The sequence below is a fragment of the Electrophorus electricus genome, unplaced genomic scaffold (assembly GCF_041902795.1).
Source record: "Electrophorus electricus isolate QZ-2024a unplaced genomic scaffold, ASM4190279v1 Scaffold292, whole genome shotgun sequence".
Taxonomy (NCBI): Eukaryota; Metazoa; Chordata; class Actinopteri; order Gymnotiformes; family Gymnotidae; genus Electrophorus; species Electrophorus electricus.
Genome location: NW_027658575.1, coordinates 14,432 through 33,824, shown reverse-complemented (window position 1 = coordinate 33,824; position 19,393 = coordinate 14,432). Strand labels below are relative to the sequence as shown.

Below are 19,393 nucleotides of genomic sequence, written 5' to 3'. Positions count from 1 at the left end.
AACTGATGAAAGGGTTAAGGATTTAGAGCTCATTTTGTGATGTTGCCATGGTATGCACTGACAGTTCAAGTGGCAATACTTTGCAGAGTGTGTCTGGTAATGTCTGGTATAAAGAGGTAGTGTAAATGAGGAGCAGGTGATATTAATAGTCTAGTGATGATGAGTGTGTGTATGGTTGTTGATTGGCTCGATGTTCTTTGTCATCAGAATGCTGGGAGTCGTAGTTTTCTAAGAAAGCTGGTGGCATGCCAAATCGTGTCCAGCTAGACTTATATAAAAGACTAGAGTTTATGCTGTGGAAATATCCTACTTAAGATAAGTTTCCATGAACCTTTTAGAGACAAATTATTCTCTTTTTGTCAGTTGACATGTGATGGACATTTGCTAGATAAATGTTTGTCTCTAATTCTTAAGCCCTTGTCTTGTTCATTTGATGCTAGCTGCTTTCAGTTTTAAAAACTATATTCCCATGAATCCTTACATGCTATATGATGTTGCTACATTATCTCAATAATGTGGCCTGAATTATAGTATGGTTGTCTTGTTTCACATGTGTTTCCTAAATAGCAAAGTGTGTAGATTTTTATATATTGGTCATAGTGGTAGTCATCAAATGTAGCCATGAAAAGGTTTATTGATGTGCCCTTTACTGCTCCAACTTGAGTTCAGTGGTGAATATTAAGATGTTCAGAACCACCTTTAGCTTTCTTAGTAAAAAGCGATCTTACAAGAACCTTGGCAGTTTTCCTCTGTTGTTGGTAACTTAAGTTGAGCAGCATTTATTTGAGTGTTTTAAGTGTTCCCATAATTAGTATTTTATTGATAGACGTAGGATTCTATAATATGAATATTGACCATCTTTGTCTTACTATTCCGAGGGCTCACATGCTGTTAGACCAGTACAGGAAGAAGTCCAAGCTCTTCATGTCCAAAGTGGTGCTGGCTCCACTTGGTGATGACTTCCGCTACACGGATGCTCAGGAGTGGGATCAGCAGTTTAATAATTATCAGAAGCTTTTTGACTACATGAACTCTCATCCTGAGCTCAATGTTCAGGTCTGGGTTCTTAATGCTTACTGTATAGAATTACCATATGTATAGTTACTTATAGTAGGCAAGGCAAGTGTCCATAATTGTTTGTAAACTGTCTATCAACCTCTTTACAACTGATTTGTTAGCACAAGGTATATGTTATAAAGGTTATTTACATTTAGAAATGCTGGCATGGCAAATACTGATGTGGCAGTTACCATAGTCTCATTCATGCAGTGTTAACTTGCATTAGCTAGCTTTCATTCATCATTAACAATGAAAGCTTTTTAGATAAAGTTGTGGAACTTTAGCAAGTAGTTGGGCATATAAAGTACTAACATTAGAACATGTATCCCATGTTCTGACAGTTTTATAGTAAAGAGGCTTATACAGAGTTTATAAAACATTAGGGATTCTTGCCTTGTAGGTGCACAAAATAGGCATATATGAGTGGAGATTTAAAGAGTACTTGTAATCCACTACTGTACATAAGTATCATTTTAAGTATTTGTGCTTTACTTGGTCATTTATGATTTTGTACACTGTGTTCTTCTCCACTACAGTTAAAAGAGACTTTTTTTGACTCCACTTTATTAGACATTTGGTTTATTCAGTGAGCATTTCTGATAATAATATTATCAGATAAATGCCATAAATGTAAATATTTACAGCAGGTGTGCTTTACTTCTGGTAAAGGACATTTCTGAGGAAGAAGAAAAAAATTCATAAGCATTTTGTTTTATTGTTGTTAGTTTATTCAGTTTAAAACATCTCATGCCTATTTTGTGATCAGAAATCGGTTGCAAGAGACCAGTAGTGACTCATATGACTTGCATGGAGCACATGAAATACTACTAAATTTTATTACTTTTGGGATGCAAAAGTTAATTTAATTCAGTTCATAACTGGTTATATGCAGTGTGTTGGCATATTTTCAGAACATGGTATACATGTTCTAAATGTTACTACAGTATATGCTCTTCTTGCAAGCGCTCCCCATTTCATTGTTAATGATGAATGAAAGCTAGCTGAGGCCAGTTAACACTGCATGAATGAGACCATAACTTGTTGATTATATGTAGTGTGGCCACTTATTTGTAAGGATTAGTTCGTTCATATGTTGAATTTGTATACAAGATTTATTAAAATTGTAACCATTTTCATTTCAGGCTCAGTTTGGCACTATATCTGATTACTTTGAGATTCTGCGTAAAGTGACTGGCATGGACCAAGCTGGCATGAATAAGGGAGTGTCACCATTTCCTGTGCTTAGCGGTGATTTCTTCACATATGCAGACAGAGATGACCACTACTGGAGTGGCTACTTCACTTCCAGACCATTTTACAAACGGATGGACCGTATGCTGGAATCTCACCTCAGGTACTGGGAAGTTACACAAAACTGTATTTTACACAATGCATCTTAGGCCATGGTGAGATCTATAGTAAATGTGGGTGTGTATGTTATTCATCTTATATAGGGCCCTTTTTATTCAAGTGTCTGTCATAACTGCACATGTGCTAATTGGATGGGGAGACTCTTTTTAATGCATGTATATTTGTAAGTTTGATGGGGGGTTTAAATTCATCCAAGGAATGGAAAGTTGAAAAGCAACTTGCTCATTTATGCTATTAATGGATATTAAACTATTCATTAGGAAATAATAACAATTTAACAGTGACCTTCAATGTTTACAGTAATCTAATCAAAGGTACACAATCAATGAAAAAGTTTACTAGTCATTATTTTTGAAGTAGTAGTCATATGTTATTAAGGCTACTTTGCAGTGTTATTTACAGTGTTGGTTCTTCTGTAGTTTTATTAATTCAGTCCACAAAAAGGCAAATATCTTTGTAGGTTACCAAATATGTCTGGTAGAGAGGTGTTATAATTACCTTCGAGATGTTTTTGAAAAAAACCCCACCAACTGTGATGTCACATGCATACTCTTTTGCAATCATAACACGGCAGAGTGTGACTAGATTTTGTGCTAATTTTGTCACCTGTTTTAAATCATTTTAGAGTCTATATGATTTATATTTTATTATATCAGATTTTATATTATTTATATATATATTGTAACATGGAGTGATCATGAAGCACAAGATTTATTATGGGCAAATCTATGTTCAGAGTCATTAGTACAGTCCAGAGTCAAGGAGCCAACATGGAAAGTCTAGGAATACATAGTAAACAAAAGAGACAGAAACACACAACAGGATAGGGAAACAGGCTACAATGAGGAATACAAACTACACAAACAGGCTAAGCAACATGAGCGGCATGGATAACAAACGGAGTCTAGGAATCACAATAACAGGCAGAGAAAACACGAGGCATGGATTACAAAGACCAGCAAACTAACATGGAAAAAATAGGATTTAAATACACAGACTGATGAGGGCTAACCTGGAACAGGGGATGACTAATGAAAACAGTAAAAACCAAAAGAAGGACCAGAACAGGAACGGTGAAGATAAACCTAAGGAATGGAACCAAAGCAAAACAAAGACACGAGACTCTAGGGAAGGCCAATCGTGACATATATTATAGTTTTATATATGATGTGTTTTGAATTTTTGTCAGATACCTCATCATCATAGCTTGTAAATAAAAAAAACTATAACTAAATAAAAACTAAAACTAATTTACAGAAACAAAAACAAAATTGAAACTGTTAAAATGAACTAAAACTGAACTGAAATAAAGTAAAAATGGAAACTAATGAAAATTTTAAAAACTATAATAAAACTGGCAACACACATATTGATACACATACTTACAGTATGCTTTATTAACAGAAATCCATCACTCCTGGCTCCAGTACTATACTCTTGTAAGTCTTGTAAATAGAGACATAATGAAACAAGAAAGGTGGCAAAAAATATTTATTATTTATTAATGTTTATAATTATTAAGGTCAAAAGAGCAAAATCTTAAAATAATCAAATAAGAGCCAGAGCCAGATAGCTAGCAGTGAAAAGGTAGAAACACTCAATGCTAATAACATGAAACACAATGCCAAGACAAACTGAAACAGACTTAAAAAGACTGAGGTATAAAATGTTTCTGGAAAAACTGCAACTTATGCATGAAAATTATACATGGAAAGGTTATTAAAACTCAAGTAACAGAACCAGGAAGCACTACTGGCTTTTAGGAAACAAATTGTAGAACCCAGTATTGTAATCACGTCCGAATAAGGTAATAACACCCATAACTGTAATAACCTTTTGGACTAAACTCAGTCAAAAATGTAATAAAACTCAATAATGTAATAATTTTTCTAATAATGTAATACAGTGACTTAACCGTTATTGTAATAACATTTTTACCACAATTTAATACATTAATACATTATTTGGAATTCACTACTTTTTCAAGTTGATCATTTGTAATACTTTATTACATTATTATGCATGTACTGTTTTCATGAGTTCATCAGATATATTTTTGTTAACACTTTTGAGTGTTGTAGATGATTAATAAATTCTCAGCAGAGTATCTGTAATGTTGTCATGCATGAATCAGAGGAGAGTTTGGATGCAACCACAGTCAAGTTCATTACAACAAGCAGTACACCAAGTGGGACATTTGAAGAGTCACCTTTTTATGCTTTCCAGTTTTTCGTTCTTTTAATGTCTTATATATATATTTGTGTGCAAATTACGTAGCCAGAGGGAGTAACTCTCCCAAAAACCCCACTTTTCTCAGGTGCCTGAAATGCTTAATTGGATTTTCAGCCATTTTCCTTGTTATAAGATGATGCAGTCTGATAACACTTTTCACATTGCCTGCCAAGGAAACGTGGAATGCCATCACATAATGCATAGCAAGTACTGGAGACGGGAAGGGTTTGTTCAGTTTAGTATCCATGTGCTTTTCTCATATACCGTATGAGAATATGCTTTGTTCTGCACTGTGAGGGGAAATCTCTTTAGTATGCTCTGTCAAAGATAAAACCACAAAGAGGTCAGTGGTTGAAATTCATTTGTACCACTGTTCCTTCCACTGCTCCCTCCCCTGCTCCTTCTACTGTTAGTTTACTGTGTGAAGGGCACTTCATGGAGAACTGTTCCTACAGCTGTGTGCAGTTTGATGCTGCATTTTCACATCTCTTAGTCCTGAAGGGCAGGGCAGGTCCAGCGCTCTGTTGCACACCGGAAAATCCAGGTTCACAACCTGTGCTATTATTTGTGGATTTGTGATGTATAAAGCTATAGACTTCTTGGCTAATGAAGCTAACTCAACAACTGCAAGCCTAATCAACCGCAGGTCTACTTTAACCTAAAATTGTGTGTAAATGTGATCTTTTGTCAATCACTAGATGTCGAACAGTGTTCAAGTGTGGAGGTGTATTTATGATTACATGCTGTAACGTGTAGTCACAATCCATTTAATGCCAGGTTAATGCTCTGGTATTTTTACACGTGTCATGCCAAGGTCTGCCTACATAAAGAGAACTTCATGTCTGTTTGCGGAACCATGTATTAACAGCATGGAAACCACAGAACTGTATGATTTCTAACATTTCAAACACATTGATGTTTACAGGTGCTCAGGAAAGAATGGTCTGTCTGCAAACTGCAAGACAAGGGCAGAATATGTAGGGGTGGGACCACCCTGGTGGTTCACTAATCAGAATAGAGTAGGTGAGCTGACCAAACAGAGCATTGGGCTCATTGGGAGGATGGGGACAGGAGCGCTAAAAGAATGTTTCAGATAGAGGGTGAAAAAAAACACCTACAGTTTGAAACAGGATAGTGGTAACTCAGTGGTTTAGCTACTCAACTAGCAAACAGAAGGTTGCCAGTTCAAGCCTTACTGCTGCCAAGTAGCCACCATTGGGCCTGTGAGCAATTGCTCAAATTGTACTTAGTCATAATTGTACAGTCGTGGCCAAATGTTTTGAGATTAGCACATATTTTGGTTTTCACAAAGTTTGCTGCTCCAGTTTTTATGGTGGCAATTTGCATTAACTCTAGATCGTGAAGAGTGATCAGATGAATTGATATTAATTGTAAAGTCATTTCCTGCCTTGAAAATTAACTTAATCACAAAACTCACTGCATTTCAGCCACTGCATTTCAACCCTACCACAAAATAGCCTGCTACCACGATTTCAGTGATCTTCTTAGCTCAGGAGAAACTGTTAACAAGGACAACGAGGATTAGAAGCACAGACTGGTTGCTTTAAAAGGGTGGTCAAAGTTTTCTTGTTAACCATGGTTACCTTCAACGAAACACGTGCAGTCATCATTGCATTGCATCAAAAGAGCTTCACAGGCAAGGACATTGCTGCTTGTAAGATAGCACCTAAACCAACCATTTATCAAATCATCAAGAACTTCAAGGCGACAGGTTCAATTGCAGTGAAAAAGGCTTCAGGGTGCCCAAGACAGTCAAGCAAGTACCAGGACAGTCTTCAAAAGAGGATGCAGCTACGGGATTGGTTCACCACCAGTACAGAATTTGCTCAGAAATGGCAGAAGGCAGGTGTAAGTGCATCTGCACGCACAGTGAGGCGAAAGCTTTTGGAGGATGGCTTGGTGTCAAGAAGGACAGCAAAGAAGCCACTTCTCTTCAAGAAAAACATCATGGACAGACTGACATTCTGCATGAAGTAGAGGGGGATAGGACTGCAGCGGACAGGGGTAAAGTTATTTTCTCTGATGAAGCTCCCATCAGACTGTTTGGGACATCTGGACAAATGATTGTCCAGAGAAGAAAAGTTGAATGCTACCATGTGTCCTGTGTCATGCCAACAGTGAGGCATCCTGAACCCATTCATGTGTGGGGATGTTTCTCATCCAAGGGAGTGGGTTTGCTCAACATTTTGCCTAAAACACTGCCATGAATAAGGAATGGTTTCAAAATATCCTCCAAGAGCAACTTCTCCCAACAATGCAGGAGCAATTTGGTGACGAACAATGCTTTTTCCAGCATGACGTAGCACCATGTCACAAGGCAAAAGTGATAACCAAGTGGCTCGGTGAACAAAACATAGAAATTTTGGGTCCATGGCCAGGAAACTCCCCACATCTCAATCCCATTGAGAACCTATGGTCAATCCTCAAAAGAGAGACAAACAAAAACACATAAACTGTGATCAACTCCAAGCACTGATTAGGCAAGAATGGGTTGCTGTCAGTCAAGATTTTGTCCAGAACCTGATATTCAACATGCCAAGGTGAATTGCAGAAAAAAGAAAGGGACCAAAATTTGTGTGGTCTCAAAACTTGGCCACGATTATCGCTTTGGATAAAAGCGTCAGCTAAATGCCAATAATGTGTTTTTGGAACATTGAAGCATAAAAATCTATTGTAGTATACCAAAAAAATAAAACTATGAACATTGCAAATGAGAAAAATAGGTCCCCTTTAACTCTTGTTCTTTTAAATAATGCATTAACAGTATATCTTCAAGATATTTACTTCTGTGCATTCAGATGCTTCACTGATAGTGGTAGCTCAGTGGTTAAGATATTTGACTTGTAATCGGAAGGTTGCTACTTGTTGGGCCCTTGAGCAAGGCCCTTAACCCTCAATTGCTCAAGTTGTACTTATAATGTCATAATTATGTCACTTTGGATAAAAGTGTCAGTGAAATGCCATAAATGTAGGTGACAGGTGAAGCAGGAACAGGAAATAGAGATTGCACTGGTTAGAGTGGAACATGAAATGATATTTAATGCAAGAAATTGGGGTCTAAGATATTTCAGTGAAGTGCACAAAGTTTCCAGAAAAACAGAATGTCTTCATCAGCTGTACAAGCAAACTGCATCTGAAGTTGTGAATATATATAAATGAAATATGTTTGTTACAATTGTACCATAGACATTGCTGGGACAGACAGTGCTGCTTACTACCCTGTTCTCCTGTGAGCGTTGTTTTTCATGGCAACACTGCATGTGCATGTCTGTTTATGATTTTGTGTGTATCTGCACCCCTGTGTTTATAATTTATCCTCGCTAATTTTGACCCTCACCTGTTCACCTCACCTGCAACTCATGAAGGCTATGCTTAAAAAGGACTGAATCCTCAATCAACTCAACCAACTCACTCGTATTCACACCTTGAATTAACCCTTGAATTGTTCCACTTAGTGTACTGCTTGGTGTAATAAACTTGACTGCATTTGCATTGAAACTCCTCTGATTCATTTAAGACAATGTTCCAGATACTCTGTTAAGAAAAAAATATCAGGAATATTAAAACTCATGAAAAAAGTACATTCACAATAATGTAATGAAGGTATTACAAATGGTCAACCTGAAAATGTAATAAATTCCCAATAATGTAATAAGGTATTACAATATTAATAAAAATGCTATTACAATACCGGTTAAGTCATTATTAGGCTATTACATTTACATTAGGTTTTATTGCATTTTTGACTGAATTAAGTGCAAGTTTTTATTACATTTCTGCATTCATTACATTACTGGAAAATTATTACAATATTGGGTTCTACAACAATACTAGATTAAAATTGTATAGAACGAATTATTCTGAATTTTAATGGTTCAGGGTTTAACCAGTATTTGTCTAGAAAATATAGGTTGTTTATTCCTGGCCTCAAAAGCTGGAATTCTTGAATAGATATGAAATAATTCTGTCATGGTGATGTCAGGTAACAGATATCTGTAGTAAAATACCTTTCTTTGATCTTTTCTCAGGGCAGCAGAGATTCTTTATTCTCTGACCTTGGCCAATATTAAGATGTTTGGTAAGCCCAGCAATTATCCTGCAGTAGAAAATTATAAATTGCTGACAGAAGCAAGACGCAACCTAGGACTGTTCCAACACCATGATGCAATCACAGGCACAGGCAAAGACTGGGTGGTTGTGGATTATGGAACCAGGTACATAGCTTTCCTTTTGCCACTGCCAGTTGTAGTGCATTGTTGTAGAACAAGTTGTTACTTTTTGGCAGACAACTCCCTCTTTGACTGGTTTTTAAGATACTATAATCTGTCTGTTCAAGAGTGAAAGTGAAGGAATGTGTTGTTTATTCTGTTATGTAGGCTGTTTCACTCCATTTTGAATTTAAAGCGAGTGATAGTGAGCTCAGCTCACTGGCTGGTGCTTGATGACAAAAATATTTATACTTATGATCCTGCAAAGCCACTACTTCAGATAGTGAGTACCTTCGACTGAAATCCATAAACTTGTTATTTTACAATAGACAGGTCTTAATATCTTGTCATATTATAATAGGATGAAGTCCAACCAGCCCAGGATGTCTTACCTCACAAAACTGTCATTAAAATCAGTGCCACACCAAGGTAATTACTGTGAAGTGTAAATAACCTTCTTCACACATTTTGGTTTAAAAGTTTTTAGTAGTTAATATAATATAAAAGTGGTGGAGTAGGTATTCTTAAATGAATGAACACAGTATACATAACATAATATATGTTTAGTTTTGGTCTCTGGTGACATTGAAAATGAATGGCAGCTGAGGTTTCTGGTCAGTTTCCCAATGAATGTCTTTATCATGCCTTCCTTCAGGTCAGTTGTAGTGTATAACCCCATCGAACAGGCCAGAAGCTCAGTGATAAGCATCTACGTGACCACTCCCCATATTCGTGTACTCACAGCCCAAGGCCGTCCAGTCATTGCTCAGATCACTGCGGTTTGGGAACATTTCACCCAAGCTTCCACTGAGGTCTTTCAGGTCAGGTTACATCTACTATAACATTACAGGTTTGACTGCAAAGGTACATATACCACAAATTATGTCCAAAAATTTTGGAACATGGTACATGTATTAATAGTGTTTATGTTGTGGCAGGTGTCTTTTGTAGCCCATGTGCCACCGCTGGGCCTGGCTGTCTACCAGATGAGTGAGGGAGTGGAGCTACATACTGAGTTAGCCCATTATATGTTCCTAAAGAAGGGCGGACATGTGTCAGTTACTGGAGCTGAGCAGTTCAGAGTGGCCATCCCTCAAGAGACTGTTCCTGTATCTGTGGAAAATCCCCACCTACAGCTCTTTGTCTCCTCCACAACAGGTCTATTGGAGGTCAGACAGCTCACAAATCTTTCCACAAACTGCCACTTACTGCATCACATATACACATCTGTGTGTGTGAGATTGTATATTACAAAAGCAAAAATGGACAACATCTGCAAGTTTTGTTTTGTTGCAAGCTGTTTATCTATTCAGTCATACCCCTCAGTTCTGACTTTTGTGAATATCTGAAATGAGAAATGTGGATATCTGAAATGTTTTCCCTTATTTTTTTCAGACACTAAAACTGAAGGAAAATGGATTAAAGCACTCGATTAAAGTAGATTTTGTATGGTATGGAACCACCAGCAATAAGGACAAGAGCGGTGCCTACTTGTTCCTTCCTGATGGAGAAGCTAAAGTAATTAAACTCTTCATTTATGTGATACAAGCACATTATGTAAATATTGAGGGTGTAACGTTTAATGTCAGTTGAATACAAAATGTAAATAAATCCACCTGAAAATAACCATCATCTTTTCTGCAGTACTGGAATGTAAGATTCTCTCATTCAAACAAACACACTATGAGAATTTTTTTTCTGTATATGATTTAATATCCATGTATTGTGTTTTGTCTCTCAATTGGACAGAAGTACTCTCCCTCCCGGCCTCCGGTGATCCGAGTAACCAAGGGGCCTGTGTTCTCTGAAGTCACAACCACCTTCACACACATCACACATACTCTCCGACTTTACAATATCCAGGGTATACATGCTGCTGTTTCACTAACAATCTTAGTGAATTTTAGCATTAAAACTTTAATTTGACAGGGCAAACCTGTTATTCACTGCGCCTGGATCTTTGCATATCTGTTTTTACTGTTAGAGAAGTTCTTTACTATTTTGCTTAGGTAGAAAACACTGAGCTGTGCACAGAGCTCCTTTGCTGTCATAAGATGCAGATCTTGGGATATGGTTTTGGTTTTAGGAAAGAAAGGTGGAATTCAAAAAATGTCCACATGAAGGGATGTGCAGCTTTAGAGAGAGTTTTGTTTCCTCTATCCTAAGGGTATAAGCTGTTTTCCCATGTTGTTTAATTATTTGTGATGAGAATAAATTTCTTTTAAGGTATTTAAATAATTTTGTTTTAGTTATATTGTTGTTTAGCTAACTACTCACCCTGTCATGGTGGAATAGAGTCTATAATATACTATATAATAATAATATCACAAACCTGTGTCCATCATATCCTGAGTTTGTCTTCAGAGCCATTTCAAAACCATGCTTGGCAGGTTATATATATATATATATATATATATATATATATATATATAGAGAGAGAGAGAGAGAGAGAGAGAGAGAGAGAGAGAGAGAGCAAGCGAATTGTACTAAAATACACTTTATTCGCACAGCTGCAGTCTGTCTGTATGGCTAAAACATCTTTAACTAATTTACTGTAAGGTATGATGTACCAACTAAGTTTGGTATTTTGCCACTGATGTAAGTACATTGATAAATACAGTATGTTACATACTGTACAGTGTTAGTCTCTTTAACTACATTAACCTTACAGTCCACTACAGTATATACTAAGAAATTATGCACAGACAGAAATTTTCTTTGTTTCTCACACCTCATTGTACTTTCTTTCCAAGGAGTGGATGGTCAGGCTGTTGAGATCTGTAACACTGTGGATATCAGGGGAGAGTTCAACCAAGAAATTGCAATGAGAATAACATCTGATATTAACAGCATGAATCGATTCTTTACAGATCTCAATGGTTTCCAGGTAGGCTCAATATATTGTTCATTTATGTACCATTTTTTAGCCAACATGGTTTTATGCAAAGATGCATGAACAGGGCAGTTTCAGTTCTACAGTTGTATAGTTTGTTCATCTGTATTTGAGAATATTAGCTACACAAAAAGAGAACACACAATTTCAAAGATGTGAGTGGAAATTATTTTTGTTTTAACAAACTTAAACTGCCAACTTGCCTTGGACAATTGATATATTTAGGAAAGAATGGTGACAGACAATGAGGACAGGTGGTACCTGGTTACATGGGCCCTCTTGTAATCTTCATAACCCAGCTAAACATTATTAACAAGCATTTTATTTGCAATTTTCTTTGGTCATGTATTAACCTTATGACACATTTTTGTGAAATTTATTTTTATGTACATGTGGGTAATTTTTAACTAACACAACCAAGACAGTGATATTACCTTTTTAACTTTACCTGAGGTGCTTCTTTAGTCTGTATTGTGTTTAAAATGTTCAGTAATTTATTTGACTTATTCAAACAATCCAATTAAATGCACCTGGCCCAAATTTGCTGTAGGGGGATGCAAGTGCATAATGATTCATGATTATATCAAAGGCTTCAGTTCAGTCAAAATAAAATGACTTTTTCCCAAAAAGATGATCATGTCGTACAGACTGAAATACACCTATAGGTCAATATATCTAATAATTACTTTATTTCAAATTGGTGCTTTATTTACTTACCTTATTTATTTGCTTACATTGGATGTTTTTTCTAGGTGCAGCCCAGAAGGACCATGTCTAAGCTGCCACTGCAGGCTAACTTCTATCCCATGACCAGCATGGCTTACCTGGAAGACTCAAACAGAAGACTTACCCTACTCACAGCACAGTCTTTAGGGGCTGCGAGTCTCAAGAGTGGTGAGCCTTCCTTTACCTTTACAATAGCAAACAGAGGATTCACATTTAAACTTACACATTCACACATAATTTTATAGGCACCTACTCTATAGTTGTTTAAAAATAAATAGACAATTCTTTGCAACTGTAGATAAAGCCTGTCATTTCATCCACCACCCCTGGTACTCGTAGCTGTTCTGCAGATAGTTGACTGTACTGTCTGTATTGTATAGACTGTACTGTATAGTCCTTATCTTTTGTATTTTGTATTTTTATTGGACTGGTTTTGACCAAAGGTATTAGCTGCATGTTTTTAATATGCATTTATATGGTAAATGAACTAGAAATTTATGTTTATCCAAACTCTTTTGAACACAGCATAAATTATGCATTTACACACTGTACTGGGTTATAGTGGTAAAGAGGGAGCTGAGCTATACAGGAAGACTCCTAGTTTACCAGTCAATCTATGTCCTTACCTATGGTCATGAAGTCCAGATAATAACTGAAAGAATGAGATTATGGATACAAGTGGCCAAAATCAGCTTCTCTACCTAGTAGCAGGGCTCACTCTCTGTGATAGGGCAAAATATCAACTATATGGGAGGAATTCAGAGTAGAGCACTCCAGCTCTGCATTGTTAGGAGCCAGTGGAGGTCATTAGGGAATCTGATAAGGATGCCCACTGGTCACTACCCACTGTGTACCACACATGGCCAACAAGGAGGAGGCCTCAGGTTATACCTAGTATCTGCTGGTGGGATTACATCTCCTGTCTGGTCTGGTCAGGAGGAGCTAGGGGAAATGAATAAAGATAGACATCTGGGCTATTGCCACTGCTACCCTGAAATGGATTAAGTGGAGACAAAGATGATGAACATACATTATAAGTTCTAAAACCTACATTATGTCCGAATGAAGTGTCATAATGTAGATATATACATTACACTCTTTAGGTCAGCTGGAGGTAATCATGGACCGTCGACTGAACCAGGATGATAACCGTGGCTTAGGCCAGGGAGTGTTGGATAACAAGATCACTGCAAACTCCTTTCGCTTGCTGCTGGAGCCTAGAAATTCTGCCCAAGAGGTGACCACAGTTGGTGTGTGGGTGTGGGTGTATGGGTGTATACCACTTTTGGCATCACTGCCCTTGAAAATTAAAAACATTTTGAGGAAGTTTAGCGACATTTGCAAAATATGTCTTGAGCGGTAAATATAAATGATCCACTGAGTTTTTCCTGTTGTTTTAGACCCAGAGAGAGAATAATGCCCCATTCAGCTATCCATCACTACTCAGCCACATTTCCTGCACGTACCTTAACCACCCTCTCATCCAAATGGCGACCAGTGTGGATCCGGCTCTACTTACTCCAGTACCCCACAGCCCGCTCACTTCCTCTTTCCCCTGTGACATCCACCTGGTCAATCTGCGCACCATTCAGTCTCAGGTGGGTTCTCCCTACTTCCCAGCATGTTATACATAAAATAATTCGAAGGAAACACAGTCTACTAATTGAAAACTACATGTGAGTATGCATTTGAAAGGTAGTTATTAATTTATTCATTAACCATGCATCTGCTATAGGAGTAACAGTTGTGGTTTTTACAATGGCCATAGGTTGTCATATAATCCTAGTCTAACTTTATTTTCTATACATACCGTACATTGGTATTTATATAAAATCTATGCATAGAAGCAAGTAGTGACAGTTTATTTGCACTGGTGGATGTCTTTATTCCTTGCTCAGTAAATTGAATGGTTGGTCAGTAAAATACAGTAAATAAAGAGAACATAAGAATATATACAAACAGAATTGTCTGAAGTAAACATATACATTATAATTAAAGGAAATACTGCTGTAATATTAGCCCTGTATTCCATCATCAGACATGACATAATTCCAGTGAGGCTAAGGTTATTAGGTCTGATAGGAGTATCACCATGTGCCGGCAAACCTATCCTAATTGATCCTAAGGGAGGTTGAGTATTGTAATTACTTATTAAAATACATTTGGTTGGACTGCAGTGAAGCTGAATGTGCTTTTGTGTAGCTGAATAAAGCCTTTTAACAATGACAGCAAGATTCTTTGTTCCTTTCAGAAGTAAAGTTCACTCTGCAAATAGAACTCAATGTTGTACAATCACTAAAAATATTATATTTCATTGTAGGGCCTTATTTGCTGAATGCTTTTACACTATAAATTTTGAGGTTGTAGTTTTGTGATGAATCACTGATTATGATGGCAACAGAATGGCAGTGATGTTGACATTTTATAACATTACCACTTTAGTTAGACATTTAGCTCGTATAGATTTGAAAAAAGAAGTCATCTGCACTTAACCAAGAAACCTTACAAAACTTAAAATTTCAGATAATCCCCAATACAGGCAAAACTGATAAATTGGTCCAGGTTTTTTGTTCCCAGCATGCTCATAAAATTCCCAGCTCACTCTTCAGTACCTAAACATGCCAATAAAAAGTTATGTTAAAATGAAATGTTCAGTGTTTGATTTTGGTTTGCTATATGCCATCATTATGTTGAAACTGAGATGACCCCATTTCTAACAAGGGAGGATCTGTGGGGAATGAGAAGCAGCTGATAGCTAAAACAGTGGACTCCATAATCATCCAAATGTGGGGTTGTGTGTGTGTCTCACAGGAGGAAGGGGGAGGTCCATCCGAGCAGGCTGCTTTAATATTGCACAGAAAAGGCTTTGACTGTGGCTTTTCCTCTAGGAACACTGGCCTACTGTGTAGCACCACACGTGGCAAGGTAATTTTGTTTAGGCAATCATACAAGCACACATGCACATGTGCACACTCAAAAGCTAATAACTGTTGCAGTGTCAGTTTTAAGATTGCAAAATAAACCTCTTATAAAGTTAGCTATTGCACAAGAGTTAGAGTTTATATCAAGTCTAGTGTGGAAATAAAGAATCATATAATTAAGCAACGCTAATGGAATAGCATGTAAAAATGAAAACCAGGACAGTCAATGTTTTATCAAAACTTCATAGTATATCTTTGCCATAGCAGGCCATTTTAATGGAAACTTGTAACATGAGACGTGGCCTGGTATATTTTATTGTGAAATTGATGTTGTGTACTGTAATAGTAATTTTAGAATGTCACTATTATGAAAACGTCTGTCCCATTAAGGGCTTTATGTATTTTCCTTTCATTTTGAATCTAGATTCACTTAGAGGAGGTGCTGACAAAACTAAAGGTTAGCACCTTCACACCTGTCTCTCTCTCTTTGATGTATGAGTCCTCAAGCACACCCAAACATCAGGAGATCAGCCTTAAACCAATGGAAATCTGCACATATCGCATCCAACTGGGATGAACCATGGCTATAAAGAACTTTGTTTGCAAGTCCTATTCTAAGTATTTGGGCTGGCAAGGACAAGCATGCTGTTGCCTTCAATGATTCTGTGAACAAACTGTCAAGAAGAAACTTGAAGCTCCTGTCATGTGTTCATAAAATGGAAGTAAGCGCATTCTTAGCCTTAAAACATTTGCTTCGTGTTCACTAAGAAAATATGGCAATCAAAGATTAAAATTTATTTGAGGTATTTGAAAACACATTTAAGAAATGTTTCCAACTTATGAAACCACCATTTCCCAGCATTTTTGTAGTACCAAAAATCTGTTTGGGTTTTAAGCTTTTATGTGCAATAAGAGATGTCTGAAGAGTCTTTTATCACCCATATTCTGTTATATTTCAAAGCAGCACACTGCCCATAATTATTTCTATAAAAAGGTGAAATGGTCATGGCTGTATACTTGGACTATTGGAGAATATTGTTCTTCAATATTCAACCAAGGAAACATTGTTAATGGGAAAAAATAAGAAGTAAATAAATAAAAAAAATAATATATATATATATATAAATTAAATGTTAGTCGCAGAGATTGCTGTATATTCTTCCACCTCAATAAACATAGAAGACTAGGTGATGATATTGTTGATATTTAGGCAAAGGGTAAACACATAATAATTTAAAAAGCTACACAAATGATAAATTGCAAATAATTGGAATCATATCACTGTTTTGTGTGTATTTTTTAATGAGCAATCATATGACAATTATATTTTTTTCAGTAATGGTGTGGAAAAATATTTTTTCTCATGGTGTTCATAATAGAAGACATCTGGTAAATGATGCTTATCCAGTCCACCATTTTGTTTGTACAATTATATTTTTGGAGGTTACTTGCTGTATGTTTACTATGTTTACTAAGTAATTCACTGTGGTATTTAATGTGGTAAAAATAATAACAGTAACAAAAAAAAAACAGCAACAGCTATTTTTCTTCTTCTTCTTCTTCTTCTTTTTCTCCTCTATTATTATTATTATTATTATTATTATTATTATTATTATTATTATTATTAGTGAAGGTGGCTTAAACCATTAAGATAAATGCATGAATTTTCTCATGTTTAGACTACTTGATTAAAGTTGGTAAAGGGGATACTGGGCCAACCAATCTGTAGGGTTGTTTTATTGTTGTATTTTCATGTTGTCATTGATAAAAGTAATGTTTAAAAGTAGGGATAGATGACATAAACACCTGTAAAAAAAAAAAAAGGCATTGCTTTATACCAGAAAGGCCTTTGCTGTTTTTTTATTAAATTGGTTCTTGAAATAAGGTGTGTTCATAATTTAAAATGACCTTTGATTCTAATATGTGCAATTCCAAAGTTTTATTATGAATTTGGTGTTTATCAAGAACTATGTGGTGTAAATAAAGCTTTTTAAAATAATGTGTATTTTCATAATGCTTCCTAAAGGTTCAACATGCTTCTAGATAGGTGTCTCTAATAATGTGGCCATTCAGGGTAAAAGTTCAAGTACAGGGTACAAATTAAAAGCCATCTAATAATTTTGTGTTAAGGAGACAGAGTCCTCACAATTTTCTAGATATTTGGCTGGCGGTAGAGTAAAGCTGTTACCAAACCTGATGGTCTGATAAGAAAAACTACTCTGTGGTCATGTGATCCTTAAGTTTACAGTCCTGTGTGAAGAGGCTGTTTTAGGGCTGGGTTTAATCTTTGATGTTATGGCGTCATCCTCCTTAGGATTCTTGTGTGGTACATGTCTTCCAGTGGAGATAGGGCACTCTGTGAGATTGTCTGGGTCATCTTGACCACCCACTGCAGTTACATATGGTTCTGAGTGGGGCCACTTCCAGTTCAAATTGTGAAGGATCTGTTGAGAATGCCATCAGTGGTGCACCTGTCGAAGTTCTTAAGAATTCTGGCTAACATGCCACATATCTGAAGTCTGCAATAAGTTTGGTCGTTGTTTTAACTTTGTTGACCTGATATGATGAATTGAGAGATCAGGTAAAATCTTTACTAATGTGAAGATGTAGGTGCTGAGGATTTGAAGGTGTTCACTGTTCACTACCTTAGTCTATAGTGGTGTGTTGCTCTTCACAATCATCCACAATCATTATCTTTGTTTTAGTGATGTTTAGGAATAAATAGTGATCTACCACCTTCCTCCTGTAGGATGTCATGTTTCCTGCATTTATCATTCTAATGACAATAGTACCAGCAAATGTGGTGGTGTGGAAGGTAAGTGAAGAGGATGTAGAGTGTTGGACTTTGCGGGATCCCTGTGCTTATAATCTGTATGATAGTAGTGTGGTTCCCCATCCTAACAGAGTGAAGTCTGCCTGTCAGGAAATATATCACCCAGTTACAGAGGCTGGGTGTTAGACCAAGGGTCTGCCAAATGCTGTCAATGTAAAACGTCAAAAGCATTTCATTCAATTTGAGGCCTTATAAATTAGTATTTGCCCAATGCACATGGGTGACCTTGATGATCTTTAAATATTAATATCTTAGCATCTATTACCGATAGATTAATAGTCTATAGTCTATTGTATAGATTTTTATCTTTTATAGTTGTATTATTTTTTCTTTTATAATTATAGTTCTACAGTTTATAGTACTTTTTATAGTTATTTGAAATTTGTTTTATTAAGGGATTCTTTAGTGTTGAAAATAAAATTCTAAATAAATGTAAATGAATGAATATTTCAAAAAATAAAATAGCACAAGCAAACCATTTACAACACAAACCATCACAAATGTGGCATAAATAGTTTTGATAAAATAAAACATACAGAGTGCTGTGACTTTTGTGACAGGAGCAGGAGTAAGATGTGAGGGTGGCAATCCAAAGCAGTGATGTTTATTTGCAAAATAAAGCACTTAAAAGGCATATAAAAACAAAGAGTGTAAGATGCATAAGATAATTGCTTGGCTTGTGAGGTGAGCAAGCTACAATACGAAGCGCTGAACTATGGAACTTGTGGTGTGGTATTTAAATGGGAAAAAGCAAAGTGATTGGGAGCAGGGGAGTGGTTAATGGTGATGATTGACAGAGATTGAGGAGTGTGTGTGTGTGTGTGTCTGTGTGTGCCCCTTTCCCCCTGCCAGGTCTGAGAGTAACCCAAACATGAGATAGAAGGATGAGCACAATAGATATGAATTGCACCACTGGGAGGTTGGAGGTAGGCACGTTCCAGGGGCACAGCGCGGGCTGGAATTATAAGATACACTCAAACGGGGTGAACCCAGTGGAAGTGTTAGGTTGTTAGTTTTGGTTAGGCTCCAAAGTGAGTGTTTGCTTCCATTCTATGGTTAGGGTAGGGTTAGAATGGAAGAAAAAGTAAAATAAAGAACCGTAGGTGGAAATCAGACAGCTTCAATATAA

General features: G+C 36.6%; 1 protein-coding gene across 1 annotated transcript; it reads left to right on the top strand.

Moving 5' to 3' along the window:
* Positions 1-26: 26 nt before the first annotated feature.
* Positions 27-17,424, top strand: LOC145655621 (alpha-mannosidase 2-like). Its single transcript, XM_081709112.1, has 15 exons — positions 27-1,056; positions 2,202-2,413; positions 8,712-8,897; positions 9,060-9,174; positions 9,253-9,320; positions 9,547-9,712; positions 9,830-10,060; positions 10,287-10,409; positions 10,641-10,755; positions 11,645-11,778; positions 12,537-12,678; positions 13,614-13,747; positions 13,911-14,108; positions 15,322-15,435; positions 15,856-17,424. The coding sequence occupies exons 1-15, from the start codon at positions 844-846 to the stop codon at positions 16,006-16,008; spliced, it is 2,304 nt and encodes a 767-aa protein (XP_081565238.1). The 5' UTR covers positions 27-843; the 3' UTR covers positions 16,009-17,424.
* Positions 17,425-19,393: the final 1,969 nt, after the last annotated feature.

Bases quoted from the DNA above. Each gene is read 5' to 3' on its own strand.
- LOC145655621 (XM_081709112.1), top strand. From the start codon at position 844: ATGAATATTGACCATCTTTGTCTTACTATTCCGAGGGCTCACATGCTG. The intron at 8,898-9,059 runs GTACATAGCTTT...TCTGTTATGTAG, and splicing joins GTTGTGGATTATGGAACCAG to GCTGTTTCACTCCATTTTGA. The intron at 9,175-9,252 runs GTGAGTACCTTC...ATATTATAATAG, and splicing joins CAAAGCCACTACTTCAGATA to GATGAAGTCCAACCAGCCCA.